Source organism: Anoplophora glabripennis, unplaced genomic scaffold, assembly GCF_000390285.2.
Source record: "Anoplophora glabripennis isolate ALB-LARVAE unplaced genomic scaffold, Agla_2.0 scaffold179, whole genome shotgun sequence".
Lineage (NCBI taxonomy): Eukaryota > Metazoa > Arthropoda > Insecta > Coleoptera > Cerambycidae > Anoplophora > Anoplophora glabripennis.
The window spans coordinates 786,195-805,837 of record NW_019416483.1 but is presented as its reverse complement, the minus strand read 5'-3'; the positions used below and the strand labels follow the sequence as shown (position 1 = coordinate 805,837).

The window sequence follows — 19,643 nt, the reverse complement described above, 5'->3', positions numbered from 1 at the left end:
AGAACCTTTAATAAAGTTCACCTATTTTTTTACGGTGCTTCCAAAAATGCAGTAAAATACAGGGTGTTCCATTTAAAAAAACATAACTTTGATATGGTACGCTTTTCCTGGACACCCTGTATATCTCAACATATTTTTAAAATGTAGCCGTAATCAACCTACACATACCCACCTAAACAGGTTTCTGTAACATTTGCCGTTTGGTCACTAGCGACCGAGGCGTTACTGGTGGCCCACCCTGTATATAGGGCGAAAACTTTTTGGTTGTTAAAAAGAGAAACGGAAAATATAAGAAAATATAAAAATATAATGAAAGCGTAACCCTTTGGATAGATCCTTTAAAGAAAAGAAAACAAGTTATAGCAACAAAAATAAGAATGATTTGTAGATATCGTTTTCTTTTGTTTAGAAAGTAGAGTATTCTACAAGTTTTATTGCATTCTCAATCTTCTAGACTGTTATCTCATCTCTCAGCACAAAAAGTAGATGTATAGATGGGTGGATGTGTGGGTTTTATAGGTGGTAGAGGTGGATGGATAAATATGCGTATTAATGCATGAACGACTGGATAGAAATATGTATGAATTCATAAATGGGTGGGTGGATAAAAAGGTGGATCCAGAACTCTGCAACACGAATTATGCCATGAAAATGGCGTTTTGATCTATTTTCTATTTGATTTGATTTTGATCTATTTTCTGTTTTTGAATGAAATTGGACCAGCTTTCTGGCTCTATGATGATAAATTGGAATTAAACGAGTGAAAAATCATACGTCTAGTGAGAGGGTAGAATAATTTGATTTTTTATAACTCGTCGATCGTAAATGACGTTTTTTGTGAAATTTGACCTGTTTTTTTAATTTTCCCGAAGACTCAGACCCGTTGGGCCAAATCTGAAGGCAGAATCGGATTCAGCGGAAAAAATACATGGAAATACATGGGTCTGAATACCATCCGATATTTTTTTTGTGGGGATGTTATTTTTCCCTATTCATTAATGATACAAAAAATGTAAAGTTTATATTATACAAATATATAGCTATAAGGTATAAAAACATTGATAACCCGTAACAACTACATTATGACCAAATAGAAACTCTCGGTTAAATAATAATAACTACGTAAGTACCCAAATTCACAGTTGCTTTGTGTCACATTATTTCTGTTTCTAATACATGTTGTATATGATACAGTAAATTCTGACTTGGTCCCCTTTAACTTTGAATATATTCGTTTTAAGAAACAGATGAAGACATTAATTATATTATAAAAGTAAGGTATGTAATTGAGTCGCGATTAGAATACACATAGTCAGGCAACAGATGTTTTAAATATTTTTCCGCATGTAGGTACTAGATAAAATAATGTAGCTTTTCCATTGTTCTTATTTTGATTCTAGATACATGGTAATCGATATATCTTGAAAAATGCATTTTTCTTGAAGAAGGTGTACCTAATTTTTTCTGTTGCTGTTACCCAATCAGGAAAAAAAATGTACCTCTATTTTGTTCACTTTATACTGTTTTCGCGATATTACCGCTTGGAAAGCATTTTGCTGAAATTTTCATCCTTGATATCCTTGATGGAGCTAGAAAAATGTTTATTCCAACTTTTTTTATTCAAAATTCAATTTCTTTATGGCACAATTTACAAATTGTTTTAGAGAGTTACTCAAAATTTGCATAACATCAATGGTGTTTCTAAATTATCACAAATTTAATTCGTTATACAAAACAATTTTATCAAAGAAAGAAAAAAAGGAAGTAGTTTTTTTGTTTCGTTGATATCCATTAGTGTGGCACAGTCACAAAAGTTTGGATACCTATTTCATTTTGGATAAAAAAATTCGAATTTGCAGTACAGAGGTAAGGAGGTGTGATGTTTTGAGATGGGTATAACAATGGCGATTGAAAGAATAACTGTTTCGGAACAGTCGACATGAGCCACTTTCTGCCGACATAATCTATCAGATATTGCTTATTCATCGGTCACGTATTGATGACCATTTTTGATTAGTATATATTGAATATACTATTGAAGTATTGTATAGTATTGAATATATATTCTTCTCACTTCTATTGTTTGTTGAGATTACCGGCCAAACTTTTCCTCAACTTTTTAAAGATTTTTTATGTTTAAACATGGATATTTTGCGATTCACACGACTTCAATGACAAAATAACACGATAGACGATGATTCATGCAAATTGCACCACTGAACTTTAGTTCAATGCCTGTAATCGCTCAATTGCGCTTACTAATGGAATATAATTAGAAAACAATGAAAAATAACAATAAGTAATCGAAGGATTACTTATTGTTATTTGTTGTTAAATGTTATTTAAGTAGTTAAGAACACATATATTGAAACTGGCCATTCTGTAGTACTAACATAGCACAGATGACAGATTAATTCGTCGATAGTGGCAGCTGGTGAAAATTAAAGTGGTCAAATTTTGATAATAGTCACAGCATCACAAAGAAAAGTACCTGATCTGTAAGACCAGACCATGATATCTATATATGGTCGCTGAATCCGAATCCGTTTAACCCGAACAGATCAGGGCCAAGGTCAATTCAAGGTCATATCGCGAAAAGTTGCAAAAAATTTGACCATTCTTATACGTTTTTGGGATCGCTGATTCAGAATTCAACGTTAGATTTTCAAAATTCAAGATGGTGGATTCAATATGATCGACCGAGTATTTTGAAATATTGAAAATATTGAAAAATAAAAATTATTGTCGAATTCTACATAAAATTCTAAGTAAAAAGTATCTCTGGCAATTTTTCTATTTTTTCCAAACAAAAAGTTACTTAATGTAAATTCTCATTACAAATCTACATCTCCTTTATAATGTCGAACAATTTTATTATCAAAGATCTGCGAATTGGATTCCTCTTACGTTTTTTTTTATTTAACGGGTAAATCAGCAGTAATCGACCGTCATATTTATTTCCCATCTACCTTGGTATCTACGCTAGATTTCCTTAATGTTTTGATGAAATCTTTCTATTAAAAAAATCTTAAAAATGATATGGGTTGCACTCTTTATAATTTCTACTTTAATATGACTACATATTTTAATTTTCACCAGCCGACGCTGTTCATCAAATTCAGCTAGCTAAAAGTTAAGGTCTATATTGCGGAACTACGCACTTTTGGTACCCTTTCAGATGTCACAATCCGACAAATTCGTGCTATTCCTCTTGTTTGGTCAACTTTATCAACCTTTTCGAAAAATGCTTTGTCAAGAGCGGTTGTCATTTGGACGTCATCTTTCGAACCTAAATTAGATTTCTGTACTTCTTTCTTTGTGTTTTATTCAATGGAGTTGTGTATGTAGTCTTTGGAAAAAAGGAAAACTTAAATTCGTTCAGAAGTGGGTCCAAGTTTTTTTTAAAATTGACACCTCCTTGTCGGATGAATTTCAATTTTTAATTTTTTCAAATACAATACCTAATAATATGCAATGCTATGGAAGAAACACAATTAAAGAAGAAAAAATATATAATTTATAAACCTTTAGTCTTCAGCTAGCAGAATTCTAATCTATCGTCTGAGCTACAGAAGCACAACAGAATAATCAGATTCAATAATTGTGTCAGAAACAAACACGAGATATTCTGCGTCTCCTTACGCACTTAAATGGCATTTAACAGCACAAAGTACATGTCACCTGTTTCGAAACTATTGTTCTCTTCATCGCTATTGTTGTTACACCCATCTCAAAAAAATCATGCCTCCCCGTCGCTGGGACCCTGTATTTTATGTATTTAGTGGGAGAAAAATTTATTCAAACGCAAAGTTAATGACTCTTTTTGTACTAGTTGCAGCAGCGCTTGGTAATTCTAATTGCATTTAACCATTCATAAGATCCTTCTACATACAGTGTGGAATAGCCAAACGGAATAAATTTAGTATCTCAATTTTTGTGTATATTTATAAACAATCTCGAGACACGTCGTTTTTAGATTCTGGCACTGCAAGGTAAGAATTTCATCCCTAAATTCAACCTCCTTCGAATGTCAGTTACAACCCTTAAATTTTTTAATGGCATGTAAGGACTTCTGATACCTTATTAGAAAGGTATTTTCATTTTCTATTCAAAAATGCTATGGTTTTAATATGTATTGCAAAAATTAGCAGTACTTAAAAAAAATAATTCATCAGTTTGACGAAATTCGCTACAGCAAACTAAGAAAAATTTGATTTCAAAATAGGAGATGTTCAGTTCCTTGAACGTCTTGGCCGTATCCTAATAGAAAGAAATAGAAAGAAATCTAAGGGTGTAAAATCAGGAGAACGTGCTGACCATTCTAGCGATCTCGCCTCACTGATTTGGAAATGTGATTCTATCTCCGCAACACACTGAGAACTATTTAATGCTGTCAATTAATAAAACAGCAAGTAGCTACATTTTCAAAAAATTGCCAGTTATGAAGAATTTTGATGTTTTTATATCTTCTTTTTAGTTGAGAATGTTGAAAAAGAACACTGAAATTGTTATTGCTATCCTGCAAGAACAAAACACTGTTAGTTTTTATGTTTTTGTTTGTTGTAACAAATTTCGTCAAGCAAGTCGTTAATTTTTGAAATAAATATTAAAACCTATCATTTTTTTTCCTATTTCCTACTTCCTATTTAAAAATTTAGGGGTTGCAACTGCCATTCGAAAGGGATTGAATTTAGCGATGAAGTTTTTACGTTACAGGATGTTATTTCAGAAACCAGAATCGACGGCGACGTGCCTCGAGATTTTTTATAAATATGCACAATAATTGAGTTACTGAATTTATTTCATTTGGCTGTTCCACACTGTATAAAGACGTCAGCAGTTTATGTAAAAAGAAATATGTGATAGAGGAAATGGTTAATCAAATTTTGTCACTGAAATTAAATTTAGTGATAAAATTAATAACTGAAACTTTCATATATTTAACAAGATATTCGACTTTAGCACGTTATTAAGTACAATTAGGAAATAATATTACAATTAATTACTTTTCTTATGTTGTGTCAACAACTAACATAAGTATATTTTAAATATGTTCACAAATGCATCAATATAAATCTTTGTTTAAAAAATTTAACATTTTTCACATTTTGCTAAACGCAAAATTTTCAAAATTTGTCTAGGGCGGAAAATAAAGTTACTGACCTGCAATAACTGGAACATCAAAATCAAAACTAGTCGGTATCTGCTGGCTGGCACTCGAGGTGGAATTCACTTGCCTCGTTTTGATCAGCGGCGGGTTTTTGCTCTGAGAAATAGCCAGACTTCTTCTCAAGTTCCCCCTCGTGGGAGAGGGGGGAGGGTACGATATCCCTCTATGCGTCGGACTCAGGAGGTGGCTGCCATTTTTGCTGCTAGGCACTGACAATGTATTTTGATTTAAGTTTAAACTCAGACTGCCCACATTTGGCGACCCAAGCGTCAAATTAGGCAAACTCTGGCCCAGACTGCCGTAAGGCTGAACGGAAAGAGTGTTGGGTGTTTTGTGGAAGAGGCGGTTCTTGAAGGAGTTTTTTTGAGACACCGGACTTTTGTCGGGTGGCAGCGGTTGGACTCCTTCGTCGCTTGATATGGACCCTGTTCTGTTCTCGGTCTCCATCGAAACTGCTCGGGATTGGTTCACCGACCCGACGGAAGACTGGTCGTTCATTTCTACTGAGCCACTATAAAATAAAATTTTTATTTTATATCTCTAAGATGCTGTTATATAATTTTAGTGCAGATTTATATGGCCTACATGTAGAGAATATAAATAGATAAAGGAATCCAAAATGAATCTGAAAATTTGTGTACAGGAGGTTCTTCATATGTTCCAATCAACGAAATTATCGACGATTCTCGTTCATTATGGTAAAAGTTTTTGTTTTACATTATTATTGGAAACAAGCGCGAAATTTTAACCAGCCCAATAACAAAATGGGCAACCTAAAACTAATACAGAGCCTTCATAAATGATTACAAGTCACGTGACTAATAATTCTGTTAGGCACAGTAGTTTTATTTGCTTCATGTTGGCAATGATTTCGGTAAAATTAAAAATTATTAAAACAGTATGATCAAGATTACATTAAAACACAATATTCTGTTTCACCGGCAGTGATTGGTGTAATTTTTCACGAGATTCTGTTCAACCAATCAACGATCGCATTATAGCGATCGTAGACGTAATGGTTTGCCATTGTTCATTGTAAACAGAACATTAATATTGGGAACGCCAAGATTTAGGGATTTTTCTTTACTAGTAGCAGCCCTTCAATGTTGATTACCTAAGTTCGGCGGTATGTGGCTTGTAAACATTTATGAAGGCTCATTATATAGAAAAATGATACAATTACATAATAAACAAATAAAAAAGGAAGCTGCATTAAGTATGATATAAAAAGAAATGAAATACCTACTAAGAGAAAAAAAATGACAAATATTAAAATATAGGCTAAATCGACAGTGCAAAGGATATCTTGGAAGTTTATTTTTTTTTAATTTAAAGTAATTAATAATAAGATGACCTAAAGTAAAGGAGAAAAATGTCTGTAGTGGACACAATAGAAATAACAGGATGTAACTTTAAGTTGGGTCAGTTTTTTTGGGGCAATAGTTGCCATATATTTTAAATCAACTGTTAGCTAGCTAAACTACGATGAAACCTTCACCCTTTTTCCTTTAAATTATTAGATTTGACAACGACGTATACCGCAGTTCCAAAGTGTATATAAGCTGTGACTAACGCACGCCGTTTTTTGAGGTCACACTAACTTGTTCAGTGGTGGTGTATGAACGTTACTAAAAAAACAGTTTTCAAGATAGACAAAACAAACTTAGATACCTGTGTTTCTAAAGGTCAAAGGTAACTTCCATATAAATATGACCTCCATTCAAAGTTACACCCTGTATAGTGAATAATTTAGTGACCATATTATTGACACATATTCTGTATTGAAACACTTGGATTCGTTTAGTCTTGAATAATTAACTTTAAAAAAATTCGAATTAAAAATGCTGAATGTATTTTCACTAAAAAGTATCTACCGATTTGGTGATTTTGTTTAGCATGAATAAGCTTTAATAATGTAAATATTTGATTCAAGGTCTACAGTTTAGTACAAATAATAAAAAAGTAATTGACTACCCTCAATTTTTTTAATCGATCACCGTCTATAGACGTTATTGCTTTTAATACGCAATTTTCTTTGAAAATACAAACAGCTATTAAATATAGTAGCCAGCAGGTATGCGAAACGCAGTTTATTATAAAGTAACAAACAACTTTAACAGCAATTAAAAAAAAATAGACGACTACAAATGAAAGAAAATTCTGTGTACAAAATTTGCCCTTATTGTTTATGATGTAAATATGTACACCCCAGGCAAATATTTTTATTGGAAGCATATTTAGCAGCATTAAATTGGCATTTCTAAGATTGTAGGATTCTATTTAAATGATGTCGAGTCTGATTTGTTATGAAGTGCATATTAACAACACAATTAAAAGAACTCATACAGTTTTCATCACTTTGTTATTATTTCATCATCATCATTATTTTAAAATCGTCAACAAACTGTGATGACAATCGGTCGCATAGATGTTCCAATATTTCCATCGTTGATTTCAATGTAATGTCATGAAAGTAGAATAATATTTGGGGTACTCCTGAAGCAAGGCTAAGAAGATAGTCATTTTTGCAATAACATTCTTGAAAACAAAAAAAAAATCGCAAATGCCTTAAAAAGCATCAAAAGAACTCAAACTCGTGCCTGTCACCTAAGCTACCTACCCAAAAAGCATCGGTCAAGAAAGAACATTTTCAGCTATCTTTCGGATTCAGCAGCCGAAACTGTTTGGACCAAAGCAGTCGCACAGCCAGATGCTGTTGGTAGAGCATCGTGGATATTTCAAATTTCCAAGGACATCAGCTCGAAATTCACAAAAACTGTTATGATCTCTGACAGATCAAGATCGTCTCCAGGAAAAGTATAAGAAGAATTCGGCGGAGCCAATAAGAGATAGGATTGATTGAACCAGGACCAAGTGTCAGTACGCGTTAATAGATCCTTAGCTTTCATTATTGTTACATTATATACATTCGTGATATCTGACCCGTTTCATTGAGGTACAAAAAAAAAACATCAATTCTGACCGCTAATTCACGTCCGGCGGGGTCTTAACTATATAAATGAACATTTGAATATAGATAAAATAATTTTTTTGTATTGTTCCTAGCACTTTTTCATGAATTTTTGCAGTTTTCTACCTGTTTTTTGAGGTTAGGAAATTTCTGTGATGTGATAGCTCAATTCTGACACCGGATTCGTGATCAGGAGGCAAAAATACTACAGATAACATCTGTCGCATGAAAAGTACAGACAACTTTTATTTTTTGTGTGGCTGTGTATAGCAACTCCCGTAAATGAATTTTCTTATTTCAAGTTAAGTTTATTCCCCATATTGTTTTAACTAAACGTCTTCATGGTATACCCTGTAGATATTCAAATGCGGCCACGTTGTAATCACTGTAAGTATTAACTTTATTACTAAAATTAATTTTTAGGAATTCATCATCGGCATATATATATATATATATATTTTGTATTTTTAACAATATGACTTTAGAATTCTAATAAGCAAAATGCAAAATATGTAATGAGAATCTAATTTTTGTTAAAAATTGACTGATTTATCATTATGAAATATCAAAATGATATATTTCGTTTCTACTTAAGTTTCGTTCCTATTTAAGCTGCATGTGAAAACACTACCTACTTATCTACCTATCTCGAAAATAATATAATGAACAATAAATTTAGGGAAAAAATAATTCCTTCAGTTCGAAATATAGTTTGAGTCGAGATAGTTTAAAAATCTGAAACTACAATAGAGCAGCTAAAAATGAGAAAATGTTTTCTGTTTTCATATTGCTCTTTAACCTAGACCTAGAAAACGGTCTTCATTATTTTCTTCCCGAGAAACTATTATTCATTAAATTAAGCAGCATCCTCTCAACTTAACCAACTCATTGTCTTTGTCCTGAGGCAGCAAAGTGTCTCCAATTTGGATTTTTTTTTCATATTATTTGCTACTAAAAAGTGACGATTCGTCTAAATTCTATATTCTATTGTTTTTTCAATCGCCCGTCAGCAACTTCCATTAAAAGAAATAGGTATATACTTATATAATTACATTTGAAAAGGGTATCTCATATAAAAATAATTATTATGCAACCATCATCACTAAAAAAAATAACATGATTCGTACTGAGTAATATACTAAATTTTAACTTACCTATGACTATGTGCTAAACTAGAGACTCTACTGGCACGAGAAGAGGAAGCAAGTGGTGATCTGGGAATTAACTGTAAACTAGGATACTCATTTTCCAAATTGTAATCAAAACTGTAGTCGGCATCCTGACTTTCATCAGCCATATAGCTCATCTGTTTCGCTTGTGCGTATAATGTTTGTGCTTTTGCTATGCCGTCCTTCCAACCCTAAAATAACAAAAAGCCACATTATATCCAATGGAAAGACAACACACAAATTTCGCTATAATAAATGAATCCTTGGGATTAGCTTTAAAGTTGTCCACCAGAGAAAGATAATTAAAACATGTGATGATATTGGCTCTCTAGAATTATATCTAAATCATCTTAAACTTTGCAATTAAAACCTTCAACAAATCTATCCTTTTTTATTTCTTTTGGAATTAAACGAGGTCAAAAAGAGAAAATACGGGTCCAATATTTTTTAATTTATTTTCATTTTGTCGTGTAGTTATAAAGTTTGAAAACACCCCGTTGTCCGCGTTAAAGCGGACATGAGACTAGACTACAGAAATTATAAAATTATTTGCGGAAATTTTTCAGAAATTCATATTTATTATAAAAAAACTTCACCGATCAGGTGCTTCGGATGTGAATATATTATTATTATTATACAGGGTGTTTCAGGGTTAAGACGTTAAACGTTAAGGAGATATTTCTTATAAAAAATAAGAAGACTACCAGCAAAAGAAACATTTTCAACAACATTCAGTCGTCTCAGACAAACTGGGTCTTTCGGTATTCCAACTTATGATGATGGACATTTTACCCCACTTCAGGACGAAGTAAGATCGAATACTATTTTAAACCATTTCGATGAAAATCCATCCACGAGTGTCACAGAAAATCTAGCTATGAGTTAGGTATTTCGTCAAGTTCCATTTGGAGGACTCTTCGGGCTGATGGACGCCATGCCTACCATATCCAGCGTGTGCAACATTTATTGCCTCAGGACATACGATGCAGGCGAGTGTTTTGTGACTGGATGTTAAACCAAGCAGATAATGATTATCACTTTACGCAAAAAGTAATGTGGACAGATGAGGCAACATTTACGCGAAGGGGAATTTTAAACCAATGGAACTACCATATTTGGTCCTACGAGAATCCACGGGTGGAAAGGGAACATAGTTTTCAGCATGAATTCCAATGTAACGTATGGTTGGGTGTGTTGGACAACACTATAGTTGGTCCTTACTTCCTTCCGCATCGGTTAAATGCTGACATGTTTACCGAGTTCCTTGAAAATGGTTTTCAAGATCTGTTAGAAGATGTTCCGCTTAAGACTCGAATGAACAGTTGTACAGTAGTTTCAACTAGATGGCTGTCCTGCCCATTTTGGTAGGGGTCCTAGGGAGTGGTTAAACATTAATTATCCCAGGAGATGGATTGGTCGAGGAGGACCTGCAGCTTGGCCCGCACGTTCACCAGACTTGACACCGATTAGTTCGTTTTGGGTGCTGTTAAACAAAAGGTCTAAGAGGTGCCAGTCGATACCCTAGAAGATCTAAGACAGCGAATAGTCCAAGCGTGTCGAGAATTAACTTCAATTCAGTGTCGATCGGCCACTACCTCCATAATTAGAAGATGTCGTGCTTGTCTATAGTCCGGAGGCGCCCATTTTGAACAAAATATTTTTTAAATCATTTCATTTTTGATTCACTTTTTGCTTTGTCATAACTGGTAATTTTTTGGTTGTTTCAATTTACAAATAAATTTTCATGTATTGTTTGCCATCTTATTTTATATAAAAGTACACAACACAAGTAAATGAAGTGACTACAAACCGCCAGAAAAAATTTAGGAGTATTGCAAGGCTCGTTACGTTATCTCATTACGGCATAGTCACATTAGATGTTAGGTACTTAAATATTTCTATTGTTTTCACCAACATAATTTTTTTTTTTCTAAAAAAAAAAACACCCTATATCTCAAAAACGAAGCATCTTCTACATATTTTTAATACTCGTACTATTGGTTAAACCCAAGGGATAGGGAGACAAAAAGGCTTATTTGACTCACACATACTCGGGACTAAGACCAATTTTAATAGTTACTATATTTTTTTAGGTTTTATGAGGAACGTCTTCCTAAAGTTCATCGACAGAATCCATAAGAGTTACTTGCGGGACTTCTACTTCTATGGAAAAATTGTATCTTATAAGAAGATGTGTCATGCCAAATTTGGCTTAAATAGCCTTCTTCATTTAGAAATTATGTAAGAAATTCGAATTTGTTAAAAAATTTTTAACGCCCTATATTTCGAAAATGAAGCGTCTCTGGAAAAAAATTTATACTTTATTTTTTTCTTATTTTTTTATGAGGAATATCTCCTTAAAGTTTGTCGACTTAATTCTGAAACACCCTGCATAATTATTTTTAGAATACAAAAAATTATAGTAGTAAGCCTTGCATTAATATTGAACGACACAGAAGTGTTCAAAAGTTCTTCATACTCCTCCCGACAAATAGTAATTTAATTTAATGTCATTTTCCACAGAACAAAACTTGATCATTAACATATTTTGTACACACCTTGATCTTTCTGGCGTCGTTGTTTTGGAGTATAAAAGCTGCAACAGCCATATCAAATTCATTTTTGTATATAACTGCCAGGCTAGGTGTCTCCCTGTGTAATTCGGAAACCACCAAACGATCCACAAGGTAGGGCTGTCTTACGACACGCATAGTCGCACCGCCTTTCTTTGTCGAGGGCTTGCAAACTAACAGCATGTCGGTTAGAAGGAAACAATGGACTTCCATCTGAAACAAACACGCAAACTGTCTGTATCCATTAAGCTACAAATACATACAAATTGATGCAATAAGTAATTAATAATCTATAGAAAGTTCAATATCCCGAGCAGAGAAAGAGATGGTTAAATTAAGTGCAAAACAATTATATTATATACATTTTTTTATTTATAAATTTACACAAAATGGCATTCTGTATAAAATTACCTGCTTGTTCTTAAAATATTAAAAGTATTTTTTTCTTGATTTTATATATCATTTTAATACTTTAAAAATCGAAAAGTGTCACTAGGGGATATACAAAAAGGTCATAACAATGAAGTACCTCAGACCCATTTATATTTCTTCTAACGGAAACTGATTAACAAGTGATTACTTAAAATCCATTAATTTACATAGAGTCTTCTAGATCATAAGATTTTTTATATTGTATTCTCTTTGGGGTTTACTTTACCAGTGTGTATTAGTTTCGCGAAACAACTTCAACTTATTTATTCTTTGTTGCAATTATCTTCAATTTCGAGTCAATGGACTCAATTAATATGCATTGCCTAAAAATCGTTAAAATCGTTCTTTATTTTGCTTTTTCTAAAGTATTTTGTAACAAAAAATTAGTTTTGTAAAACTTTTAGCATAGGGATACAATGATTCGGAAAGTTTCTTAATATTTTAAAGTAAAAATATTGTTCAAGACAATTTCGATGGGGTTGCGAATCCATTGAAGATAATTCAAGAAGTTTAGAGCTTTCAAATGTAATCAGTCCTGATATTTTCAGGAAAGTGAAACCAATGGTTCGAGAATATCGCCGTTTTGAAAGTATATTCTATCGCCAAAGCACTAAAGATATGACAACAATTCTACAAAGATCAACAGGCCTGAGTAAAATTTCAACGTGTTTCACATTTCACAAAATCATTTGAAATCTTTATATATAGACCCTAACACAGAAACAGAATTAGAGTCCATGTAATGGGCCTTTCTATAGCTTGCCTCTTTTAGGTTCAAGAAGGAATTATTCTTTTTTGCTTGAAAAATGAGGTGCTTTACTATTTGTCATTTTATTATTATTTTTTTCTAAATATTAATCACTTTGTATACAAAATCAGGAAAATAGAAACGCACTTAAGAAATTACGAGCAACTGAGAAATTTTATAGAGAATGGAATTTACAAATAAAAAAATTTACCCTCTTCGGGATAAAATCGCGGTTAAAATTGGGTTCCAATAATTGTTGTACACCACTGGTTATTAGATATGGTAACAGAGATTTGTACGGTTTTTTCCAGGCGAATTACGCCAATAGTCAAGTGGACCGCATTTCATTTATCTGTTCTTTGCTATTTCCTTCCAATTTCCTATTTCTTTTCCTTTAATATCTTCTACAGAGTGTAACAGTGACGTTATGACAAATTTCCAAGCCTCATTGTTTTCAGCAAAATACATAAAGAATAGTAACATACATTTTTATAAAACGATTTGTACGTTTTTACGGCCCTTCACAGATTAAATCTAATATATGTATAGATTTTGATAAATTATTCAAGAAGCATTGAAGATATTGACCTTAAATTTGGTACAGTTCAGTTCCTGTCATAAAAGCTACTTATATGTAAAATTTTATCAAAAATGACCAATATCATCAACAATAGACGAAGTCCGAACTCTTTTATCTACCAAAAGAATAATTTTACTGATTTCGAAATAAAACTTCTGTGCCTTTTCAGTTGATTTCCTAGAATGCACTATTATGGTAAAAATCCAAAATCATGACACAGTAAGGCGCATTTTTAGCAACGAGACATAGAACTCAGAATAAAATTTTGCACAAATTCACATATTACAGTTTCAATGGAAGACAGGCAGACGAATATTTCTATGCAAATGTATCTGTAATTGTGTAGCCGCTTCTAGACTATTATTCACAAGTCGTGCATTTACGGAAAAAAATCAAGAGGTACAGAAGTTTCGATCGGAAATAATATATCCAATGTAGATTCCCTTTAAGGTGGCCATATCCCTGGCCGAGAAATGGTGAAATTTCTGGCATTTTTAGGTACTGAAATTTTGAAAAGTAAAACGTGTAGATCAAAAGTAAGCACAAAAATAAAATCCTTGATGTTTTGTTTATTCATTGTTACCATTTAAATATACCCAAATAAAATAATAACTAAAAAAAGCGTTTGTAAAACATGCGTTTTCTGTTATCCTAACCCCACATTTTAAGAATTATTTTCACATATTTATAAATAAAAGTAAACAATTTTATATGTAGGACTAAGCAAGTAAATGTTATAAGAATATTTACATGTGGAGTTATGTCTAAAAAAGTTAGTATTTTCGTAGATTTCAGTACCTAAAACCTTGATGGTTTGATCGTTTTTTGCACCTGTTTATTCGTTTTACTGCGGCGTCTTTGAAAATACTCAGGTGGCATGACATAACATTCCTATTATTTGATAAGCTTTAGATTATTCAGTTATTAAATGTTTAAAATTATTTGTCTCTGCGGAAAACACTATTTAAAAAATATGGGGCCCATCAAGCAACTGTTTTTGACAGTTGAAATATCACAGTTTCTCCTAATTTCTACGCCACTGACTACGCTTTTGTTGAAATTTTACTTCAAGATATCTACTATAACACAATTGTATCACATTTGAAGTTTATATCTTTAATAGTTCTAGAGTAATTGACCAAAAACTGTCTTTTATTTTTAATCTTTAAAGAATCATGAAATTTAAGAATCGAATTACGAAGAAAATGTTTTTTCTGTTTTTCTATTTGTATTGACGAAAAAATTAGATCTGATAATTTGTCCTAATGTCACTGTTATATCCTGTGTAACAGCTCTTGGACAATATTTCGTTTTCTCTAGAACTGTGCATAAATGTTTATTATGTTTGATTTATTGATGAATGCGAGATATCCTAGTCACTGCCATCCTCTAAGCTTGGATAAAGAAAAATATCTATTTCAAATTCATAAAGTTGTAAGGTCGATTCTGATGTGGTTTAACTTGAAGTTCTACTAATTTTACATTTTTCAACATTCGTAACCTACGGAGCATTCTAAGTATTCTTACAACATGAATTATAACAAATTTCTAATAGACGATTGTCAAAGATGACATGATTCTTAGTTTATGAAGTACTAAAAACTTCTGTAGAATTAAAAAATAGATCTAGAAGTGCTCAATTAGAAACAGAGTTTAAAGTTGTTCCCAAGTCGAAACGACAATCTGATGCCTGGTTTTTTCAAAATATAGGTACATTTGAAAAATTACGTAGCAAAAAAATTAAATAAGTCCATATCCATAAACGGACAGAATATTTCAAAAGCTAGCTAATACGGAGGACAGAAAAGACCCTGCATATTTATCAATAGTTCCACTCGTGTTTTTTAAAAAATGAATCCACTATTAAATTACTATCAGCTTTCCGTGCACAATTTGATTTAATGCTAACAAGAAGAAGAGCTTCAGAAATAATTAATTTGAGTTTGGAACATGATCTCCCTCGGTACTTATCAAAGCAGCTAGCATCGCAAAATATAATTGTAATTCTGCAGATTGTCACGGATTACATTTATTCTAGACAAATATTAATTTCTCCAAGTATTTAATTGCTTCGAGTGATTTCTGTTCGTCTTTGAATAAGGATTTCAACTGAATTAACACACTTCATGAAGTAGTCAAAGTTTCTCTCAAGACTTAAACTGATTCAATTAGACAACTGCACCATTGTAAAGATTTCAGAAGTCCTTTCTAATTTTAGTTTAGTGAATATCAAATAACCCTTTAATTAAAAATCGGGCTATGACTCATTTGAAAAAAATTTACATGTGTACGTGATTGCATGATGTTCTGCTGGCATAATTATTATTCAATGCTAACAAAATTTTTGCTACATTATCAGTGTGGACGACATATACAATGTTAAAGACAACATTGAAAATTCACAGAAAGATAGATAACTTAAAATATGAGAATCTAATAATTTTTTTGAAAACTCAGTACCGATCGAACATACATACGAGGCGTGTTGACAAAATAACCGAACTTTATTTTTTTAAATTATATTATTAATTTTATACATTTTTTATCTTGTTGCAACTCGATGCATGTTCAATTTTTCAGTAAAATTTCATGGCATGACACATGACACATGACCCATTTGAGAGATAACCTCTTCTGCAATTCAATCGGCGATTTGCACGCACCAGATCTTAGACTTTCTGAACGTAGGAGACATTAATTGACGTCGAAGGCCTTCCTTGTCGAGGATCATTTTTAATTAACTGACGACCACTTTTAAATCGTGAAAACCATTCGTAACATAATCTCTGTAAGCTTGTTTTAAAAATTGTAACGTTTCCGTGAAAGTTTTCCCCACTTTCTCGCAAAATTTTACGTTGCATCGTTGTTCTAGAATATCGCACATTTCAAAAATTGTCACTAACACATAAACATGTTGCACTCAAATAACAATATCACGAAAACTAAATGAGACATCAACAATCCAAGGACATGTGGTTACCCACACCCCATATCATTAAATATCTCCATTAGAGAGTAATTTAAAAGGTTCGGTGACTTTCTGAACAGGCGTACTCAAACGTTGACAATGAAAATTTTCAAACATCCTTTAAAATTTGTACTACTGTTTCTTATTTTGCAGACTTTATTGTTGATCATAGAGGAAAATAAAGCGGAATCAAGAAAGCGAGACAAATCGTCACTTAGAGATTATGTTGTTCTACATCCGTTTTCACAAGTTTTCCAGAAAACGAGATTAATGAGTTTTTGCCATTTAGTTTAATTAATAGCTTATGAAATTTAAATACAACTATTTATTTTAAATCCTATATTTTAGTTAATTGTTATTATAATATTAAAATACTTAGTAATGTTGTAGTTTTGTTATGAAAAAATTAATAAAATTTCTAGAATTGGATGTAGCACACAACACATTTATACAGATACAACCATATTTAAAACATATATATATATATATTTGTACATTTTATCATCCTAACAGGTACGTACTATTTTTAGAAAAACTATTAATGTATAAATGAAAATAAATACAGTAAAATATTATGGCGAAAATGTTAACTATTTTAAAATCAATGTTACTTTTTCCCTTCTTAACAGGCTTTTGTGCATTTTCTGATACTCCTTCCTTTTCGTTGGTCTTTTTCTTACTTCTAGTTTTCATTCCGTGACTTATTACTTCACTACTTTGGAATATTTTGTCTTCTGCAGACGTCTTTATTTTATTTTTAGTTTGATTTTTCATGTTACTTTGATTCATTGTACTATCCTGTTTTTTATCACTTGTAGAGGATGTATTAGTTGGAATTTAATTTTCTTTTTTTCTTGAGTCCTTGTTTATTGTATGTTCATATAGAGCTCGTTCAGCTAATGGAATCTGTGTGTAGCGTTATATACATTGTTATTAATATTGCAATGCGCAGTTAGGTTGTAACAGTTCAATTTTGAACGATAGTAATAGTGTCCAACATTGGCCTTTGGCAAGGAAAATACATTCTGTAAATCGAAAGTTAATATACAAGCTTGTGCAGCATTTCCTTTTTTGTATCTTGTTTTGTCTCGTTCACTTTCTTGATACCCTACAAGTTTTCTCCGTTCATGCTCTTTTTGTACCGCATTTTCTTCTTCAGTTGGATTTTTTATGATTTTGTAAGCTTCGCAGCGATCGCAAAGGTCTTTCTTGTGTTTAAAAAATGCAAGGTTGTATTCATAATTAAACATATCTGAATACATTTGGTATGCAACTGGTTTTTCTGTAGTTTGTAAATATAAATTGTACATTCGAGTGAGATTCAAGCCCCTATCCAGATATTTTTTCGATGTACTTGCTCTGCAGTAATGTGATTCCATGCANACAATACCATTGCAATTCAGTAAATAACTTGATTTTGACACAATAGTAACGTTCCAAACTCCAATTTACAACTAAAGCGAAAAATTAACCAGAAAGCCTGGCAAGTAAGTGGTACCAAAAAAACGCAACATAAAAAATATCTTTTTTGCGTTAGGTACCTACAGTTTCAAATTCTTTATTTTATTCTGTGCAAATTCATGCAGGATAACACTGAAGATAATTCAATTTTATTTAGGTGTATTTTAAGTAGGTGTTTTATACAACCCTAAAAACCTTGCTATTGAAAAAATAAAACTTGTTTATTTGGTATGACTGGATTCGGTTTTCTATAAGCTTTTCAACGAGCCCCCTCATGCCTTATGTTTCCATTTGAAAAAAAAGTAGTATTTGTATCAAGTACCGCGACATCCTGTATATAAATTGTAAACTTAAAATAGTAAAAGCACCTTTCAATGTTTTATCCCCTAACGAATAACGATATTTTTCGTGAATATCTTTGCACTGGAGATTGATTGTATGTGGTTGTGAACTAAATTTTTTTTGTAATAAAGAGACGTAGTTCACTTTATCAAATACTTCGTATCACTTACTTTCATATTAAGATTTTAATCCTCCCAATAATGAACAAAATTAACTTAGACGCTAGACGTCCTAAAAATAAATGTTTGATAATGCAAAAATGTACTTCATTTTATTTATTACGAGATATTCGATGTAGATCCTAGAATATCCAAATTCGTTACATAGCACAAGTGAATCAAAATATTTCTTAAAAAATCAGTCAATCAGTATTATTTGTGTTACGTTTTGAATAATAATTTTCTTGATGAATAATAATGCAATAATCGTATTACTCGTAATTTGAATATTTAATGAAGGCAATTTAGCAAAATACCTACAACGCATACAACCATTTGATTTACATAAATTTGTATCGAGCGTACCAAAAATTGTGGCCAATGTCGCATGGTCTTCTTTTGTATATCGGTAAAATTGAAATTATACTTACAGAAATTAACTGCTTTAAAACCAGCTCCAGATAATGCAGTCACTCGTCAATCATTTATCAAACACAAACGTATCAAACATTTTTAGATTGATTGCCTGAAATCTATATCGCCAAGTTGTACACATGGCACACAATATACGCAGATGTGCAATATCAGCTCATGACAAATATCTCCTCAAATATTCCGAAATGTTTTACACACGATGCGGCGAATATTTGATACGTGAAGACATGATTTCGAATGCATTGAGATGCACCATCCACACTATGAGGCATTTATTTACATTTGACAAATATGTGTACTCAGGTAAATATTTGTCAATTTAGAACATCATCTGATAAAATAGGCATACTGCTCACTTAATATAGCAAAGTGTATGTTGAAATAGATGAGCGTATAATTATTTGTTTTAACTTCAGTTCACTTCAAGCGACAGGTAATGCAGAAGAATGATTAAATTAATTTTATATAACCTATAACTGAACTGAAAAGTGTTTAATTATTAAATTCGTTCAACATGGAACTTCGGTTTGCGAATTTATTCTATAGGCATCTTTAGAAATGAATCTTATGACAGTTATCACATTGTTCAGCAGTAGTAATTACAAGTTACGATTATAGATGACTACTAAGAACATA

General features: G+C 32.0%; 1 protein-coding gene across 1 annotated transcript in view; it reads right to left on the bottom strand.

Moving 5' to 3' along the window:
- The window catches only part of LOC108907722, a 483,302-nt gene that overhangs the window by 13,383 nt on the left and 450,276 nt on the right, over positions 1-19,643 (bottom strand). Inside the window, exons 17-19 of the mRNA XM_018711519.2 lie at positions 11,869-12,096; positions 9,296-9,501; positions 5,164-5,681 (exon numbers count right to left, since the gene is read on the bottom strand). Of these exons, the coding sequence (XP_018567035.1) occupies positions 5,164-5,681; positions 9,296-9,501; positions 11,869-12,096 (952 nt within the window). The remainder of the gene's footprint in view (positions 1-5,163; positions 5,682-9,295; positions 9,502-11,868; positions 12,097-19,643) is intronic.